The sequence below is a fragment of the Gavia stellata genome, chromosome 20, assembly GCF_030936135.1.
Source record: "Gavia stellata isolate bGavSte3 chromosome 20, bGavSte3.hap2, whole genome shotgun sequence".
Lineage (NCBI taxonomy): Eukaryota > Metazoa > Chordata > Aves > Gaviiformes > Gaviidae > Gavia > Gavia stellata.
In genome coordinates, this window is record NC_082613.1 from 17,691,335 (window position 1) to 17,709,426 (window position 18,092).

At 43.4% G+C, this 18,092-nt stretch overlaps 1 protein-coding gene across 1 annotated transcript in view; it reads left to right on the forward strand.

Moving 5' to 3' along the window:
* The window catches only part of CPNE1 (copine 1), a 44,866-nt gene that overhangs the window by 17,251 nt on the left and 9,523 nt on the right, over nucleotides 1-18,092 (forward strand). Inside the window, exons 2-7 of the mRNA XM_059827175.1 lie at nucleotides 11,184-11,312; nucleotides 11,871-12,050; nucleotides 12,818-12,892; nucleotides 13,107-13,178; nucleotides 13,851-13,934; nucleotides 15,276-15,365. Coding sequence (XP_059683158.1) covers nucleotides 11,184-11,312; nucleotides 11,871-12,050; nucleotides 12,818-12,892; nucleotides 13,107-13,178; nucleotides 13,851-13,934; nucleotides 15,276-15,365 — 630 coding nt within the window. The remainder of the gene's footprint in view (nucleotides 1-11,183; nucleotides 11,313-11,870; nucleotides 12,051-12,817; nucleotides 12,893-13,106; nucleotides 13,179-13,850; nucleotides 13,935-15,275; nucleotides 15,366-18,092) is intronic.

The following is an 18,092-nucleotide window of genomic DNA, read 5'->3' on the forward strand; positions in this document are numbered from 1 at the left end:
TTGTCACTTAAGTCTGTGATAACCCCTGTGTGTATATAAAAGCATTTTGAGTAAATTGGGTGCCTATCTCAAAGAAAAAAGCCTTTCAAGTATATCTAAAAATTACATACACAACTGCACAAATGTCCTGTATTTTTTGAAGGCCTTTTCTGTCATCTGGGCGCTCATCCCTCCCTTTTGGTAGCTGGCACCGCATTTTTGTTCAGATGATAATCCAAATGGCATTTCTTCCTTGCAACGCAAGCAGTATGTCGTGCTATTTCTTTGAATGAGAAGGTAGTATTCGGCTACCCTGATTACTCCAGGAGCAGAAAGGAGAGTGTGCAAACAGTGTTTTTCTTCTGGTGGATGGCTTATGCTGCTTTTCATGTTAAAATTCATCCTTCGTTGTGCCTGTAAAAATAACTTCAAGCAGAAACAAGAGTAAGTTTTCTGAAACCAAAAATGCTTTGGTTTAAACAAAAACAATAATAAATCAATGTAATACAAATCCTAATATGAGTCTGCAGATAATGTTACCTCTCCATGAAGTATCAGCTATTTTCAGTGCAGTGACTTGACTGAATACGACTGTAGTATCATCATTTAATTCTGTTACAGTGAAAGGTGAGAGGAATCCCTGTAATAGAGTTCTGTGCCAGGCATGGTATGGTGTTTTAGTATGTAACCTTCCTCTCTGTCTTGTTTAGTCTGGCAAGGGTAGTAAGAACCTGTTGTTTTGAATGTTTTTGTGCAGCCTACACTCCAAGGTTGCTTATGTGTATAATGTGAAAACAGATACTGTTTTATTCTTTTTGTGATCTTCAAATCCCTCTGCTACTGCACTAGGAACACGTAAAAGCCCTGTCAGTGAAGAATCTGCGATGAACAAACTGCGAAGGTGCCAAGCCTCTCTGTTTTGTCCTGGCTGCTGCCTGTCTCAGTTATTCAGCCCTTCTCTTACTACGCAGATAGTGCTCTGCTGCCCAGAGAATGTGCAATTTGTAACCTGAGTTTGCAGGTTCCACCTAATGGTGATAACTCCAGGTCTCTCTACTTAGAGTAGATGTCATTCAATTCATGCTTTCCAGCTGTTAAATTTACTCTAGGTATTTCATCAGAGAGGTTTTTGCTCAGAAACTTCTCTTTGCCTTAGTTTGGTCATATTTATTAAAAAATTGTTGGAACTATTCATTTGACTTTGAGAAAATAAAGATGCTCACCTGTGGGAGAATCTTAAGGCTTACCAGTTTTGGGTTATAAGGGTTTTCAGGTTCTTAACTTGCAGAGGCGTGTTTTCTAAAGGGTGTGGAGCACCTTTGTAGCAAGTTCAAACTTAATGACAACAGACTTTTTTAGGGTATAGGTTGAAAGGTATTGCAGTATATATACTATGGATAGCAGACATGCAAGAAGCACTTGAGGAAACACCTGTCTGTTTGCAGTGGTGGAATCTCTTCCCCCTTAATACAGGGAGATTGTACGGTCGTTTTGGACCACTTGGCGCTGAGAAAAGCAGAATACCTTGAATCCGTCATTGTAATGGGTTTGTGCTTTCGGGAAGGTACACTGGCAGGAGGAGTTGGATCTGGAGGAGAACAGAAAAGGGACACGAGGTCAGTGTGGTGTTTTGTGGCCTTTAAATACTTCTGTTAGTCTGGATGGGGGAGAGAAACAACTTTGAAAATCCCTTACCAAATCCTTTCATTAGTTTTACTTCCCTGATGTCAGGTTGTTGGGGGGTTTTTTTTTGTAGGTTTTTCTGTTTTGAAGCATCGTTACTCTGCAGCAGATCAGGATGGAGAAGTGAAGATGTTCATGCTAGAGATGGTAATAATTAAGTGGCAGAGAAGTATTACGGGGGTGTGAATCTCTTTCTTAAAAAGAAGCATATACTCAAAGGAGAAAGAAGAACTCAAAGACAGTGTTGGCGTAAGAAAGGCTGAACTTGCAATGAATAAATTGAATAAATCAATTTCTTATGAGCAATGCCAAAGCAATATTACGGAATTTTTTCCAGACCATATTTCATGAGAAGCTAGATTCAAGATTAAAGTCCCTAAAGAAAAAAGCCTGAATTATATAATGTGAGAGATAGTGTGATTCTGTAATGCATGAGAACTCGAAAGGTCGCTTCTGCTTTATGTCCTTACTGATTTTTTCAGGCAAGACTTGTCACTGTGCAGTAATATCCCAGATGAATTCTTTAGACTATTCTCGGTTGCCCTGGAGTTATCTCAGCCTTTCCTTGGTGATCATTCAGCAGTGCAATACAAACAAGAAATATGGCAAACTTTTCATTAACTAAGTGGCTATCGGTACTATGCGGTCATCAAAATTCTTCAGTATTGCTGGCATATTTATTTTTGAAGTCTTATTTTGAAGTCATGCTGTTCATACAGTATGTACTAGTGTAAACAGATGGACCTTGATGAGTTTCTGCCTTGAAGTCACCTGTGTAATATCATGGCTACATTTGGGGGAATGGGTAAAATCATGCGGGCTCTAGAGTGAGTACAGGATGGTTTAGACTTCCAGCCTTTGGGAAGGGTGGAGATTGCTAAAGAGATCTGCAGAATGAACGCCAAGACCTCGCCTCGAAAATCGTGGGGGTGAGTCGCTAAGAAGTGGTATGTTGAGGTACTTGCGGGTGAAGCTGCAGTGTGGTTGAAGAACCGAAGTGGAGGACTATGGTGTAGTCTTCAATCTCAGCTTAAAGAGTTTGGACTGAGAAGTGGAGGACCCATAGCCAGCTTGATTTATTTGGGGCATAGGACAGAATGTTTAGCTATTTGTCCCTGAGATGGGAATAGCTGGAGTTTTAAGGGAAAGAATGAGGCCTTACTTGAGAAAGGCAAAGATTTGCAATGTAAAATGGTGTGTTTGGGGTTGTTACAAAGGTCAGCGTGATTGAGCTTTTAAGTCTGTTTTTTGATTAAGTTGTTCTCTTCATTTCAGTAATAAATATTTGAGAATCATGGGGTAGGGGGGAGAAGCAGCTGAATAAAAGAATATGAAAGGAATGAAAAAAAATCTTATTTTTTTTTTTTAGTGGGAGAAATCAGGGAGCACTTCTGGGATTGCGGTTACTGTTCCAACTTAAGCCAAATGAATGGTTGGCTCCAAGCCCCAGCCTGCTTTAAGTTAGTTTTTCAAGGAAACGATTTTTGATACTCTGCTACTAAATGCTATGAACTATGAAGAACTCTGAAATGCATTTTCTTTTGCATGAAGAGCTTGGAAGAGTAACTAGGTTTTGCTTAACTTCAGGTATTAATTTGAACCCCATTGTAATTTAATATAGTGTAAACTAATATTTGAAATAGAATCAATGGTGATCTATCGGTTTGCTTATTTCTCAGGAAAGTGGAGGATATATATAATAAAGGCATGCACAAGGCCTTTCTTTGAGCTTCTTGGTTGTGATTAAGGGGGACATTGGTGCATAAGTTAAAGGTGAACATTGAACAGTATAAAGGTGAACTTGTAGGAGAAGGTGTGGTTTCTCTAGATTTGGAACTTGGCTCTTGTTTGTTGGGGGGGAAGCTGCAGTAAAGAAGATGAAATGACTGAAGTTCTTGTTCGCATTTTCTGCTGGAAATTGCAAACCCATCTGTGATTTTTTTTTTGTGCTTTATTTCAGCTTTTTTTTTGAACTGTTGTAAATTTGTTTTTATTATCGCGTAGATATTAGATATATAGATATTATCATATAGATATTAACGTATAGATGTGTTGCTTAGGGATATGGTTTAGTGGTGGACTTGGCAGTGTTAGGTTAACAGTTGGAGTCGATGATCTTAAAGGTCCTTTTCAACCTAAATGATTCTATAAATGGGAGCTTTGCCCTCTCAGTCAGTTTCCGCGAATGTCTCGGAGGTTGGGTTGCCGCCGCGCACACCCAGCGCTTGTACCCGTGGGCTGTCTTCAGATACAAAAAACCCAAATTCTCATGGTGATACTGGACCTTCAGGGTTCATGTTGAGACAACTCAGTAAGTAGAACTAGGTCATAACTTCCATGCATATTCAGGAGTGCCTTAGGTGCTCAATAGTCAATAACCTCTTTGCATAAGGCTTGGAGTCAAATTTGGAGCTTGGAAGGGCTTGTCTGGGCTGGCAGCTGTGCTGCTGCTTACCTCTGGTCGTGGCTTGGAGTGGTTCAGTGTCAGCACAGCCTCAACGCTTCACCGCTGCACCCTGTCGGAAACGCTTGTCAGCTTTCTGCTGTGTGTCTGTCCACCCTGGGAGCTCTCATCCCTGAAATTAAGGCTATCTGATGGACCATGGACGCTCCTTATCAGGACTGAATCAAGCTGCCAGAGTAGTTTGGTTAAAAAGCGTTCTTAATAGTATTCAGTATTCTACTTCTTTTTTAATAATTAGCAGCTGCCTTTTGTTTCAGGTTTTATGTCAAAATTGTAATAACAGTTAATTAACCCCCTTCCCACAAAGTTTTGATTGATCAGCCAAAATGTATGGTGACAGGTAACTTGGAACACTGTATAGAGAATACTGTTTTATAATCTGCCTGTAGTAATGCTGGTCTTAACTGTCCCTGCTCCAAACCTCCCGGAATAATGAAATCAGAGAAAATTGTAGCCGTTTATATTCTCTGCAGAGTTTCTGGGCTGTGGGATGAGGCTCTGTGGCCCATGGAAGAGCTGGTGTGCTGGAAGGAGGCTGTATTTTCTAATAATTTTTGTGGACTGTGGTCTTTCTCATGAGACTCTTAATCTCAGCTTAAAATAAAGATGCTTTTTAGTGCATCTAATAATACAAACCTAGCTTTATGATTCCTTTTAGAGCCTCACAGGGTTCAGGGAAGTAGGATCACATTAGAATTTTTATTTTGATAATACGTTTAGAAAGTGATGCTGACGCTACCTTGGCACCAGCGTCAGCTTTGTAATATCCAAACCCAAAACGTAACAGGCTGCCCCCTGAAAATTGAACTAGTAATCTGAGAAAGCATTGCTTCTGATGGCTACACATTCAGGGGTCACAGCAGGAGAAGAGAGAAGCTGTTTTGAAGAAAGTAGGATGATAACTGCAAGATGTGGGATTAAACTAAGCAATGGACAAGGAGGGGACTGCATTAGGTTGTTGGGAAGTGCAAGATTTATTGACTAGGATGGTCTGTTACATGTGTTGGGTGTATTTCTTGAGTTGTTGGGTAGCATAAGGCCAAGATGGTGAAAATTGCAGTTGGTACATATTGTTGGCAGGATTGCTGGCATTTCTGTTCTCTTTGTAAGCAGAATGTAAGGCAGAAGCTATGGTCAGCCCAGTACAAAATAAGCTCATTGGAAATCAGCTGTCCTTAAGCACATGTGTTAAAGCCTCAAGCTTGAGTTAACCAAGTTCTTAAATTAATGTGTAATACTTGGTGTACACTGAAATAGTGTGTTGGGTATCCTGGACAGAGTGATGTAGTTGATAAGAATTTATTAGTGTGATTAACCAGGAACAAACGGCAGGTTTTCTTATGCTGAATCCTTGCTTACATTCCGTCTTACGTGGAGCAGTGAAACCAAGCTCACCCACAAGACTGGATTCTGTGGTAACACTAACACTTTCTCGCAGGAAGGCATCACTCCTGGCACTACTAAAAATACTGCTGGTTGTGTTTGATGCTGTGAAGTTACTAGATTTTTCTTGTCTTCCGGGTGACTCTGTGGGTTCTGTGAACTGCTATACTGGGGTGATCTGAGTCACAATCCCCCTCTCTCCTTGTGCTCCCCTTATTCATCCCGTCCTCCCCAGCCTAAACGGAAAGGGGAGCCTCTGGCTTTCAGGCTTAGTGCGGCATGGAAGCGTATAAAACAATTGTTGTAATTCAATAATTCTCACCTTATGCTGTCCAACACTCGATCCTTAGCTGACGAAATGGTGGCACTCCTACTACAGAGGGATGAGTACAGAGAAGTTTGTTTATGCTTCAGACACCTGTGTGTGGCATTTGGGGGAAATGCGAGACCCTCCAGAGCTCTGAATCGGGGCAGTTAAAATCTTTCAGCACTCTTGTTCTGGAGCTTTCTTCAAACACAGGTGGACAGTGCTTTCTTCTTTCATATTTGATTTGTTTTTAAGCTTTAGTTAAGCTGAATCATGAGAAGAATAATTATAAATTAATATTAGACTTGTCTATGGAGTTGATTTTGTTTACACTGGAGAATGTTCTTTTCTGTATGAAAGGAAGTTGATTTTTCTGTAGGATCATGTGAAAAGGTTTGTAAGTTCTGAAATGCTTATAGAAAACTTCAGAAAGTAGTAGGTAAATCCTTATTCTTCTGAATGTGTAACATGGATCTCCTACATGATTTTCCTAGAATGTAGCATTTTTTTGGTCTCGGTTTGATTATTTAGGAGCAACTTCTTCACTGGTGTGCTTCAATTCAGTGTAGAACAGCTTTGGAAATACGGGATTTATCTGTCCATGTGTATTGCACAACTGTTGGAGTATATGATGTTCTTTACAGGGAAGGGGTGGTATGCACAGTAAAAATTTTGACTTTTTAAACTGGACCTCAGTTTGGTTGTCTGAGCACTTCTTAAAGCTTACTTAGTTTGGAGCCGTTCTGTGCTTTACTTGAATAACTGGGAATGATGTCCAATTGAGCAGTGAACTCTGGAGTATGTGCTCAGGATCTTACGGACTTCTGTGGATAGTATTTTGCTCTAGAGTTTGTAGGGATAACGTGGGTGATGTATTATTTGTCCTCAAAATGTGGTGTTATATAATGTGCAATTCTAACTAAAGGCAAAAAATATAGGTGTCTGATGGATCTGAAGCTGAGTGTTGGAAACTCTTCCCTTGAGAAAGGAATGTGCAGAATTCGGCTCAAGATGAAACTTCACAGGTGATGCCTCTCAGCAGTGGGATCCCCAAGTTGTGAGAGCATTGGATCAGATGTGTGCGGCTCTTGTCAATGCGAATTGTTGATTGTGGGGGTATAACATAACATCAGTTGTGATTTTACAGGCTGTTTCTAACAAGAGCGCTTACCCCGTGGCTTGCTTACATTGGCTTTTCTTCTGAACCTGCTATGCTAAGATGCACCCAGTGGCTCTGTTTTATGTATTTTAAATAGAGTTTGAATATATTATCACATTTGGAGTTCACTTTTACTTGGCAAACTGAATTTCTGCTGCTAGAATAGTTTTGTGGCTTCCAGACCATGCTGTACCTTAATCTGCCCTGTGGCGAGTAAGTTGGAGAGAGTGTTAAATTGTTGTCGTTGCAAGCTGTTAAGGATCAATCTCTAATAAATCCTTTATAAATTGAATGTATTTTAATACCTTTATGGAAAGCAGTTTGCTTTAGCTGCTGTTTTTGCTTTGGAAATATCCATTGTCTTATGTAAACCAGAAGTTTCAAGTAATAGGCATCAATATTAGTTATCAAGGGTGTTGGGGGGGGGAATAAGAAATCAGTGAATTTTAGAATTTCTGGAACTGTTGGAAAATAGAAAAATTTGAGTGTTGCAACAAATGTAAATTATATTCTGTCATAGTAAAGATTAATTGTTGCAAGTATAAAAGCTATAAATTTATTTTGTGTGTATGAATCGATATAAGTATGCTTTACAAAAACTCAGTGAAACAACATGAAACGTTGACTCGAATCTGCAAGCTGAATGAGATTGGTGTTCTTTGAGTGCATGCCAAGGAAAAAAGGAAGGCTATTAATAAAAATAATAAAACCCCAAGTTCATTCTTAATTGCACCAGACTGTATGCTTAGCCTGGGATCAGAGTGTTCGTGCACTGTTTGAGCATAGTAACCACTAGAACCTTTGTCTCTCCTCGTGTCTGTTACACAGCACTGGTAAGTGATGAAGCATTACTGCTCGGTCCGTGGTGTTCGAACCGGTATTGATGGTGCAGTGCTTGCTCCTTGGGAGTAAGCTGGCACGTGCCATCTGGGCAGCTTTCAGAGTGATGAAATACCAAGATGGTGTTGCAGGGTTGTGTGGATGTTCAGAACACAGAAGCTTAAGAGAGAAGAGAAATCATTGCAGGCTTCTGCTTAAAGAGAAACAGGATGGGAGGTTGTGTTAGGCGTGGGGTTGTTCTAAGTGCAAGTGCTGATTGATGGCATTTTCAAAGCTTTCAGGATGGTCACTCCTCTTGGAGGAAGTGAACAGAACCTTTATGGACAGAGGTGGAGATGAAAGTCGGCTGATATATTTCACATAAACAGTTCAGGTTTTTACAGGAAAAGGGATGCAAGTACTATAGTAAAATACAGTTTACTATGAAGAATGAAAGTAAATTCCAGAATTCTTGCTTTAGGGAGGAAAAGAGAATGTTTGAGCCAATGCTTATTGTCATTAAATCCTGTTTAAAAATAGCTGATGACTGAAGTTGGGGCTAGTTTTCCTAATTGCTGAGGAACTCCACTATTCCCCCCCCCCCCCCATTCAGTATTTTTCTATGTGTGTGTTTGGGAATGAAAATACATTAATCTTTTGATCTTTCTAAGCTTTTCAGATGCAGGCAGGTCTCAAAAGATTTGCACTTTCCCCACTAACTGCATGAGCAGGGTAACTGGGTGAAGGTGCTTACCTAGAGCCTAAGCACATCTTCAGGCTTGACTGAAATGGATGTTGTATCCTAACAGACCACCTACTCCTTGCTCTTGCTGCGGAGATACCCAGACTAATCTATGATCAGGATTTGCTGCTGCTATGATTCAAGGAATGGATTGAAGCTGGAGAACACCATACAGTGTATTTGGAAAACTGTGAAGTGAAAACGACTTTGTGTGGGCTTTTCAAGGATGTCCGTAGGCAGCAATATATAAACAATTGCTGGCTGAGGTTCAAACTGATGTTTTCAGATTAAACATGAATTTATCTGAATCTGTTAAGGAGCTATCCCTCTTCTTTCCATAAGGGTTCTGTCTATAGTTGTTAAACCTGCTTTCTTGTTATCCCCCGCATTGGCAAGGAGGGAGTACAGCCTGTTAGAAGAACAGTTCGGGCTCAGCCGCTCGGAACAACCGGCCTGGCTGTACTCTGTTGCGTCCTGGTTGTCACGTGCATCAGCTGGTGCCCTGCCATCTCTGGATGGAGCAGGCGGATGTAGGGGGAAAGGTTCCCTTGTGGTTTGTAACTCCCCGGGTGTTCAGCAGAACATCTGGGCTGTGTTTCGAGGGAAATCCTATGGCGTTACTAAATCCAAAACAGTAGGATGAGACCTTCTGGGTATTAGTGTATTGAAAGATAAATCCTCGAAGCAGTGGAGTATTTTCATAACTTCATTGCTGCCGATCTGGAGAAGAGATTGAGATAGCAGATGGGAAGTGGTCAGGTTTGAGGACTTGCGTCACTTCACCTCCTGGCTTCATTGTGTGGTTTAACAGTTCCCATCTCAACCTTTTAACTTTTCCTTAGCTGTGTCTTTGCAACATGGAAAAATACGTATGGACTTGTTCAGCATGCAGCTTGAGACCTGTGGTAATGGTTTCCTCCTAAAAGGAGGACCGCTGCTGTTTGAGGAAGCTAAAGCTTATGGGGAGCTGTTTCTTTGAGGTTAATGTCACTCCTGATCCTTTGTGCTCTAGCAGGGAGGAAAGGTGGGTCCTGGTTCTGTTTCCTGTTGGTACAGAAGTCTCTGTTGGAGTAGAGAAAAATAGAGGAGAGGTGTTGGCATGGCAGCCAAGGCTGGCTGTGCCGATCTCCCTTGTTGTCAACCAACTGGTGTCCTACAAAGGTGTACAGTTGTATGTGTCTGTGGAACTGCAGACTGCGCAGAGGTGAGACTGTGAGATGTAAGCTGGTCTGGTGGAATGGTACATATAGGTAAAGAAAAATCCAGAGACCTGTCACTTGCGATTTTAGGAGGAATGTATTTATTAAAGGCAATGGTTTCTTTCCTGAGTATTATTTGGGGTCGAAGGCAACTGAAGTGGCAGATGGATGGCTCTAACGAGTTGTTTGAACAGTTGATGAGACTACTTCAAACCAGCCTCTTTGAAAATGCAGGTGTTAAAGCAGATGATGATGACCCGAGTAGAAAGCTGAACCATGATCCTCTTTGCCTAAAGCTTTGCTAATTCTTACTGCGTGCCGGGTTTGTCCTGCCGCCATCACTAGAGCATCTGAGCGCCATGCAATAGCATATTGAGTGATGCCATTAACATCTGTCTGGGGTAGATTGCAGACTGGGAGGTCTGAGGGATTAAATGTTGTCTAATAAAAGCTCATCTCTTCATGGAGATAGGTATTTACACCCTGCAAGTAGGAGAAAGCCGTGTGGATACTCAGATACTAGAAAGAGCAAACAATCATTTCCTTATTTTCCAAACTGTGAAGGAGCTTCTCTCTGAAATACTCACGTTTAAAGTACTTGTTAGAGCTCTCAAGCTGCCCAGTCTCCTGAAAGTTTTGATGCTCGAAGGCTTCCCTTCTAAATTCAGTCTTGAGAACGATAGCTGTCCCTCGCCCAGCAGCGCCTGCAGTTTGATGTGTAATAAAGTTTAGTTACCACCTTCTTACAAGATGAATTTACAGTCTGTGCTGAAGGCGGCACCCCACACGCGTGGGGCTCGCTGCCTGCCGTGGCCGAGCCTGTGAGGAGGGAAGCGCGAGGCCTTTTGCAGCGCTCCTGCGAGCGTTGCGCCATTCCCGCCCCGGCGGCGGCGGCGCTGCCTCCAGCGCTGCCTGGACGAGGCGCCCTTTCCCTGGGCCGCCGAGGGGCTGTCGGGGCATCTGCCCGGGCCCACCTTGAGCCTCGGCATTGTTTCACCACCAGCTGCCCCGACGAAGCGACAACATGCGGGCGGGTTTTGAGAAACGCACGGCCCGCGGGGAGAGCAGGGCGGTAGGGAGGAGCGCCGGCGAGGTGGCGGGAAGGGCGCTTTGCTCCGGCGCCTGCGTCCCTGCAGCCCCTCCGCGGGGAGCCGGAGCCAACGGTGGCAGCGGGCCGAGCGCCATAGAAGCCCATGAATAGACGAGGCGGAGGGGAAGGCGCCGGGCCGGGCCGCGGTCGGTGCGCTCCTCCCCGCTGCCGAGGGGGCGCGGGCGGGAAGGAGCCGGGCCGGCCGCTGTGGCGGCGCTGCGGGCGCGCGCCGAGAAGCCCCGGCCCCGCCCCCGGCCGCGCGCGCCGCCGGGAGCACCTGGGGGGCGGCGGGGGGGGGGGGGGGGGGAGCGGCGGCGCGGGGGCCGGGCGGGCTTCTGACCCTCTGCTCTGCCCGCAGATGGCCGGGTGCGTGTCCAGGGTGGAGCTGTCGGTGTCCTGCCGGAGCCTCCTCGACAGGGACCTGGCCTCCAGCTCGGATCCCCTCTGCGTCTTGCTCCAGGACGTGGGCGATGGCCGGTGGGCTGAGGTGAGGGCGGCTGTCAGCCCCCGCTGCGCCGTCGGTGCCAACGCAGCGGGTGCTCCCCGTTTCCCTCCCGTCGGTTTTCCTAGCAGGTGGATGATACATTTAAATCAGGCTTGCGTTCAGCGAGCGCTCCCCGATGCCCACGCTCAGACTCCGTTCGGAGTTTTACGTCCGTTGGTTTCATTAATCGCTCATACCTTTGCTTAGAGTTGCATGGGACGTCCCTTTGCCTGTTACCTTACGGCCCGTCCTCTGTCCTTTGCCCCAGAGCACGCAGTCCGGAATACAGTGTTTCACCAGCCTTTTTCCCCCTAATTTTCAGAATTTTCCCATACGGTGAGGTTTATTATCCCACACAATTTCCTTTCTCGGTGAGCTCTTGGTGAGCCTGACGGCAGTGGCCTGGGTCGTCGCTGAGCACGAAGCACGGTCCGGGGTGCGTAGCCCGGCTGGTGCCTGTGTTCGACCAGCGCAGAGGCCTGGGGATGCAGATTGAGAGCTGTGTGGGAGAAAGTGTGGTTCTTGCTCATCATCAACGGCTTTGCTTCCATGTTTGTGCAGCTAGATCGCACGGAGAGGATCAAGAACTGCCAAAACCCTGAATTCTGCAAGAAACTGGTTGTGGACTACTACTTTGAGAAAGTGCAGAAGCTGAAATTCGGCGTGTATGATATCGATAACAAGTCCTTTGATTTAAGTGACGATGACTACCTCGGAGGGATTGAGTGCACGCTGGGACAGGTATGTGTAGAGGCGCGTTAAGGGATCTACAAAGTGGCAGCAAGGGTTGGGTTTACTACGAAAAATGGGGTGAAAGACTGCTTTATCAAAGGCTTCAGCACACTTGAATTTGAAAACATCTTGTTGAACAGGTTAGTTTGCGTAACTATTGAACATAGTTAGAAAAATCATTGTGTCAATCGCAAAGCGAAGGTTAGAAATACACGTGGTTTGCAATTAATTGCTTAACTTAAGAGCTCCTTGTTGCGCTAAAGGCAGTCTGGGAGTAAGGAAGGCATGACGCTTGGAGAGCTCTAATGGAGTTTCCTTTGCACAAGGATCATCAGGCAGTGAATTTGGGGAAATAAGGCTATTTGAGATTCTGTATTCGTTTCCTGAGGAGGGGTTTGTATAGCTAGGTAGGAGAAGAAAAGTGGGGTTCATGTTTTTAAAGAAAGACTTGATAAATTAAATAGTCTTTCCTGATTTTTAATAGCTTTTTGGCTACTTGTGATGGAAATGCTTCTTGTGTCTCAGGGGTAGCAAAAATAGGAGGCTGAAGTGAAGTTTGGAGACATGTTAGTGGGTACTTTTTTGTGGGTAGTGAGAGAAGATAATTTTGAAACCGTTCAGCCATTCAGGAGCACAAATTCTGATGGCTGGTGCTAATGGAAATGCGTTTAAATCCTTTTGGACCTTTTAGGAGAGTTTGAAAATTTTGCTTCTGAAGAGTAATTCTTTGCTCTTTATCTAACTTGATATTTATATTATTTGTCTTTTAACCTTAGGTTGTGTCCAGCTCGATGTTCACCCGACCACTGGAGTTGAAGCAGGGAAAGCTAGCAGGAAAGGGCACCATTACGGTAAATAAGGTTTTTGTGTGGAAAAAATGATTTGTCATTCTTTCATACGTTGTCTGGGACAAAGTAATGTTTCTGGTTTTCTGTCAGTATATCTTCAAATGCTACATGCGTATAGGAAAGATAGATATTTGTAACTGCTGTTTCTTTCATGGACAAAGTACGCAAACAGCAAAACTTCTTGTTTGTTTTTTTTTTTTAAATTCCTGTGGCACAGATTTCAGCAGAGGAGATTAAAGATACCAGGGTTGTGTACTTGGAAATTGAAGCCCAAAACTTGGACAAAAAGGTATTGATTTTTTTTAAATTGCATGCTTCTGTGATAGTTACAGTTAGTGCCTTTTGGCCAAGAATCTCTCTGTATTTGTAGACATTGAGCTGAGCTAGGTAATGCATGTATGAAAAAAGGCTCACTGTGTTTCGTTGCTTACAGGGAAGTAAACTGGAGACGTAATTTCATGTTGAAAACCGCAATGTCAAACCATAAACTCGACCGTCAGGTTTAGGTTTTGGGGGATTATTTCAGCTTTGGAATATTCTGTGCATTAATACAGATCAATTACATAATTGTCTCCCGATGAATATTGTAGCTGTGAACTGAGCTTTCTGTAATGTTATTAAGGAAGAAAAGGTGGAAATTTAGGTATTCTGCCTTGATGTTATTTTAAGCCAAAGACCTATCCAGGGATTTAGTGACCTCATTGCTTAGTCAGCAAAATGACGTGATTTATAGTGACAAAAATGGTCTGAGGAGGCGGTCTTGGAATCAGAGCTGATAAATTCTGATGACTTGAAGTGCAGCAGTTTAAAAGAGAAAAGTAAAATAGAAGAGAGAGGAAAACATGTATAGTTTGTTTGACTTTGTGCTTTGTTTGGAGTATTCTGTACTGATTAGCCAGCTCTTCTCTCGTCTGAGTAAAATATAGGAGGTTGATTAGTTCTCTTGGGTTTTTGTTTGCAGGATTTCTTAGGTAAATCGGATCCATTTTTGGAGTTTTACAAGCAGACTGATGCTGGAACATGGCAGCTGGTGTACAGATCGGAGGTAGTATTTCTACGTTGATGTTTTTCTTGAGTTGATGTGTGGTGTGGTCAACATGCTGGAGGGAAGGGGTGCCATCCAGAGGGACCTTGACAGGCTTGAGAGGTGGGCCTGTGTGAACCTCATGAAGTTCAACAAGGCCAAGTGCAAGGTCCTGCATGTGGTTTGGGGCAATCCCAAGCACGAATACAGGCTGGGTGGAGAATGGATTGAGAGCAGCCCTGAGAAGAAGGACTTGGGGGTATTGGTTGATGAGAAGCTCCATATGACCTGGCAATGTGCACTTGCAGCACAGAAAGCCAACTGTATCCTGGCCTGCATCAAAAGAAGCATGACCAGCAGGTTGAGGGAGGTGATTCTCCCCCTCTACTCCGCTCTTCGGAGACCCCACCTGGAGTACTGCATCCAGCTCTGGAGTCCTCAGTACAGGAGAAACATGGACCTGTTGGAGCTGGTCCAGAGGAGGGCCATGAAAATGATCTGAGGGATGAAGCACCTCTCCTATGAGAACAGGCTGAGAGAGATGCGGTTGTTCAGGCTAGAGAAGGGAAGGCTCCAGGGAGACCTTATAGCAGCCTGCCAGTACCTGAAGGGGGGCTACAAGAAACCTGGAGAGGGACTTTTTACAAGGGCATGTAGTGACAGGACAAGGTATAGTGGCTTTAAACTGAAAGAGGGTAGATTTAGCTTAGATATTAGGAAGAAATGCTTCACCATGAGGGTGGTGAGGCACTGGAACAGGTTGCCCAGAGACGTTGTGGATGCCCCAACCCTGGAAGTGTTCAAGGTCAGGTTGGATGGGGCTTTGAGCAACCTGGTCTAGTGGAAGGTGTCCCTGCCCATGGCAGGGGAGTGGGAACTGGATGATCTTTAAGGTCCCTTCCAACCCAAACCATTCTATGATTCTGTGATCAGACAGCTTACTCCTACCGAAAGTCGTACTCCTGGTCATGCTTTGTACCAGTTCTGCAATGAAAGTTGTCTTGTATCCTAAAAAAGGGATTCTGCTCGCTGACCTGGCAGAAAATTGTTTACTTGCTGCCTGGTGACTGGATTAAGCTGGGTCAGTGAAGAGTCCAACCATGCACCAAGTGAGAAGAGTGGCAGGACTCTCCTCCCTTTCAGTGGTGATGAGCTGTTAGGTTGGCTTGGCTCTAAAATTTAACTTTACCCTGAACCTCAAGCTTTTATTTCTTACAGAGGTTTTGCTTGGCCGTCCGTGCATGTCAGAGTTGGACTGACTGAGGCTGTTCTTAGATAGTCACGCAGAACCCTCATGTTATGTTTCTTAGTGACTTGCATGCCACACCCCTCACATGACATTATGCTGTAATTGTTTTTAAGGTGATTAAGAACAACTTAAATCCATGCTGGAGGAAGTTCAGTGTTCCCTTGCAGACGATCTGTGGTGGAGATTTTAATAAACCTATCAAGGTACAGCCTTCAGAAATTCTCTTTTTTGTTGTTGTTGTAAGAAATCCAATCTCTGTTGATGTTAACTATGAGTTACCAGGTTGTCTAGTCATATTTAAATTTTTAGATTGCCTTTCTAGAATAGTAGTGTGGCAGATAAGTGATTCTATGTCTATTAAGTATGAAGTCTGTATCAAAACACTAGGAGTTGTCAAATTGAGAAGTCAGGAAATGCTGAAGTGACACACTTTCTAACGATTAGTCATACGAAGAATTACAACTGATTTTTTCCCAATTCTGACCAGGGTTTCAGATTGGGTTTTCGTGTTTTTTTTTTGTTTGGTTGGGTGGGTTTTTTGGGGGTGTGGTTGGTTTTGTTTTTTTTTTTTTTTAAATTGTGGCTTTCTGGCTAGCATTGTTTCTAAGGTAACTGAGAAGCTCATATATGGACAAGCTTGAGTGCCTTAGGATACTGACATAGAGGGGACCTTAATGCATCTGTCAGATTCATCCATTCACGAGACTGGCAGGCTTTTTCAATCTGTTCCAACTAGAAATTTGGTTTTGAATCAGAACTGCAATTCCTTGTGGTCTTGTATTTGATGACTAATTCTCTCTGGTCCTAGCTTATGGAGGTGGTACCAGAACAATTACATCTTTTAGTAAGTTTCTACAGAAGAAAATCTGATAGCAAAATAATTTTTTAATTTCTGTTCTAAGCAATGCACTGATAATGTAAAGGCATTTAAATCCATAGATAGTTCTAAGTGAGTATAGTCTCTCTCTGCTTATCCAACTCTTAAACACTTCCATCTGCAGAATTTTCCTACCTCATCCTGTCTGTGAAGAAAACTCATGCTGGAAGTTTGATCTGAAAGGTTTAGCAAAAAGCATGCATGCTGATGTTTTTATTTGTGCAGCATGGCAGGTCCAAAGAATTACTGAGATTATTAACCTGGAAATAGATGTTCAGCTATGCTGGGCTTGTCGATAAGTGGCAGTGTTCTAAGAGGTGTTCATGAGCTTTTATTGTTGGGGAATCAACAGTCTTAGGTCAGAAAGAAGTCCTTTTGGTCTGAAAGTGAGCAGCAAACCTGGAAGGGAGATGGCAAGGAGATGCATATTATCATTTGTCAAAACTGACATGAGATGGCATGATTGACACATTCTATTACGTGAGGCTATATTTGCTATAGTCCAAAAAGATTTGTGTGGGTTTTTTGTTTGTTTCTTTTTTTTTGGGGGGGGTGGTGGTGGTCGTTTCTTTGTTTCTTTTAGTTTGTTTGGTTGGTTTGTTTTGTTTTGGGGGTTTTTGTTTGTTTTTCAGAAGCTTTCTGTGCTTTGGAATTCACTTTGGAATGACCTGCTTCTTAAAAAGGACACACTTTTGCTGTTAGTTTGTTTCAGCCAAAATTCTTGATGCATGTGCAAATAATCTATTAAGTTTCACAATGCAGCTGTGAAAAAGGATTATACTGTTCTTGTACTTAACAGGTTAGAGAAGTCAGTCAGAAAGGGGAATCCAGGCTGACAGGCAGGAGTTTTACTAGCAGCACTGAAGAATATAATATCGCACTGGTGTTTCATTTTTCATCTGGTATTTGCTGCTCTGAACCTCTTGTTCCAGGCTTCCAAAAATTTATGTAGGGACAATGACGCGTGAAATAATGGTGGTCATTGAAGGGGGAACTCCTTGTACTCCAGCACAGTGGAAACAGCCATTTTGATGCATCCCCTAAACATCAGCTTTGCCAGCTATGTGTGAGGTTTATGTACTGAATATGTGTGTGAACATAAATCTTTTGATCAAATGAATGATGCTACCTAATATTTCAGTAATTAATTCTTCATTGTGATGCAGAGTGATGTTCTCCTTGTTCTGTGTTTAAGAACAGCTCAGATTTGTGACACAGCCTAATCTTCTCGACGGTTTTGTTAAAAATAAGGGCAAATGAAAGTAGCGTCTCTCCCCCATAGTTATTTAAATGGAAATGGCAGATGTGAAATTTGTGGGTGTTGGTATTGGGACTAAAGCTGCCAGTCCATGTGTTTGATGGCACATACATAAAGGCAAATCCATTTTCTGCAAATTTTTAAAGTTCCTCCTGTAGATTAAAGGGGCCTTTTACCTGCTGACTGTATTTCAAGGCTCGTAATGAATATTGGCTAGTTCATTTGCGAAGAAACAATTCATCAGTAAATAACTATATATTGTCCTGCAGTACCTCTGGCAGGTTTTTGTTTGCAGCAGCACCACGCTTTGAGCTGCATACAGTGAATCTTGGCCAGTTTTAGAAAACCCTTGCAAAAAAGACGTTTGTTTTAAGCCGTATCATGCTGTGAACTAATAACGAAACTGGTCCTAAATACAATTTTATTGGCATGGCTGAGAGGGGGAGCAGGAGCAAGCAGGAAGGGAGAGGAGGTGCATGGAGGCAGCAGCTGCTGAATTCTCTGCAGCTCTCCAGGTGTATTGGCACGAAGGAGACCCTGCACCGGGAGTCCACACCCTGGCTTCTGCATGAGAGCCTCCTCCTTTGGCCTCCCTGGCATAATCCAGTTGCTTTTGGGTGATGTTTAAACATCAGAATTGTTGAGAGAGGTGGAGTGGAGTTCAGGCAGGAGGGTGGGAGTTGCTTCATGGTGGAGCGTGCAAAAGAGAGGAGTGGAAAGGTGGTGGGTTGGGAAGGATAAAAGGGGAGGAGGGGGCACAGTCTCTAAGGTGATCTTGTTTTCCCGTTAAGAAAC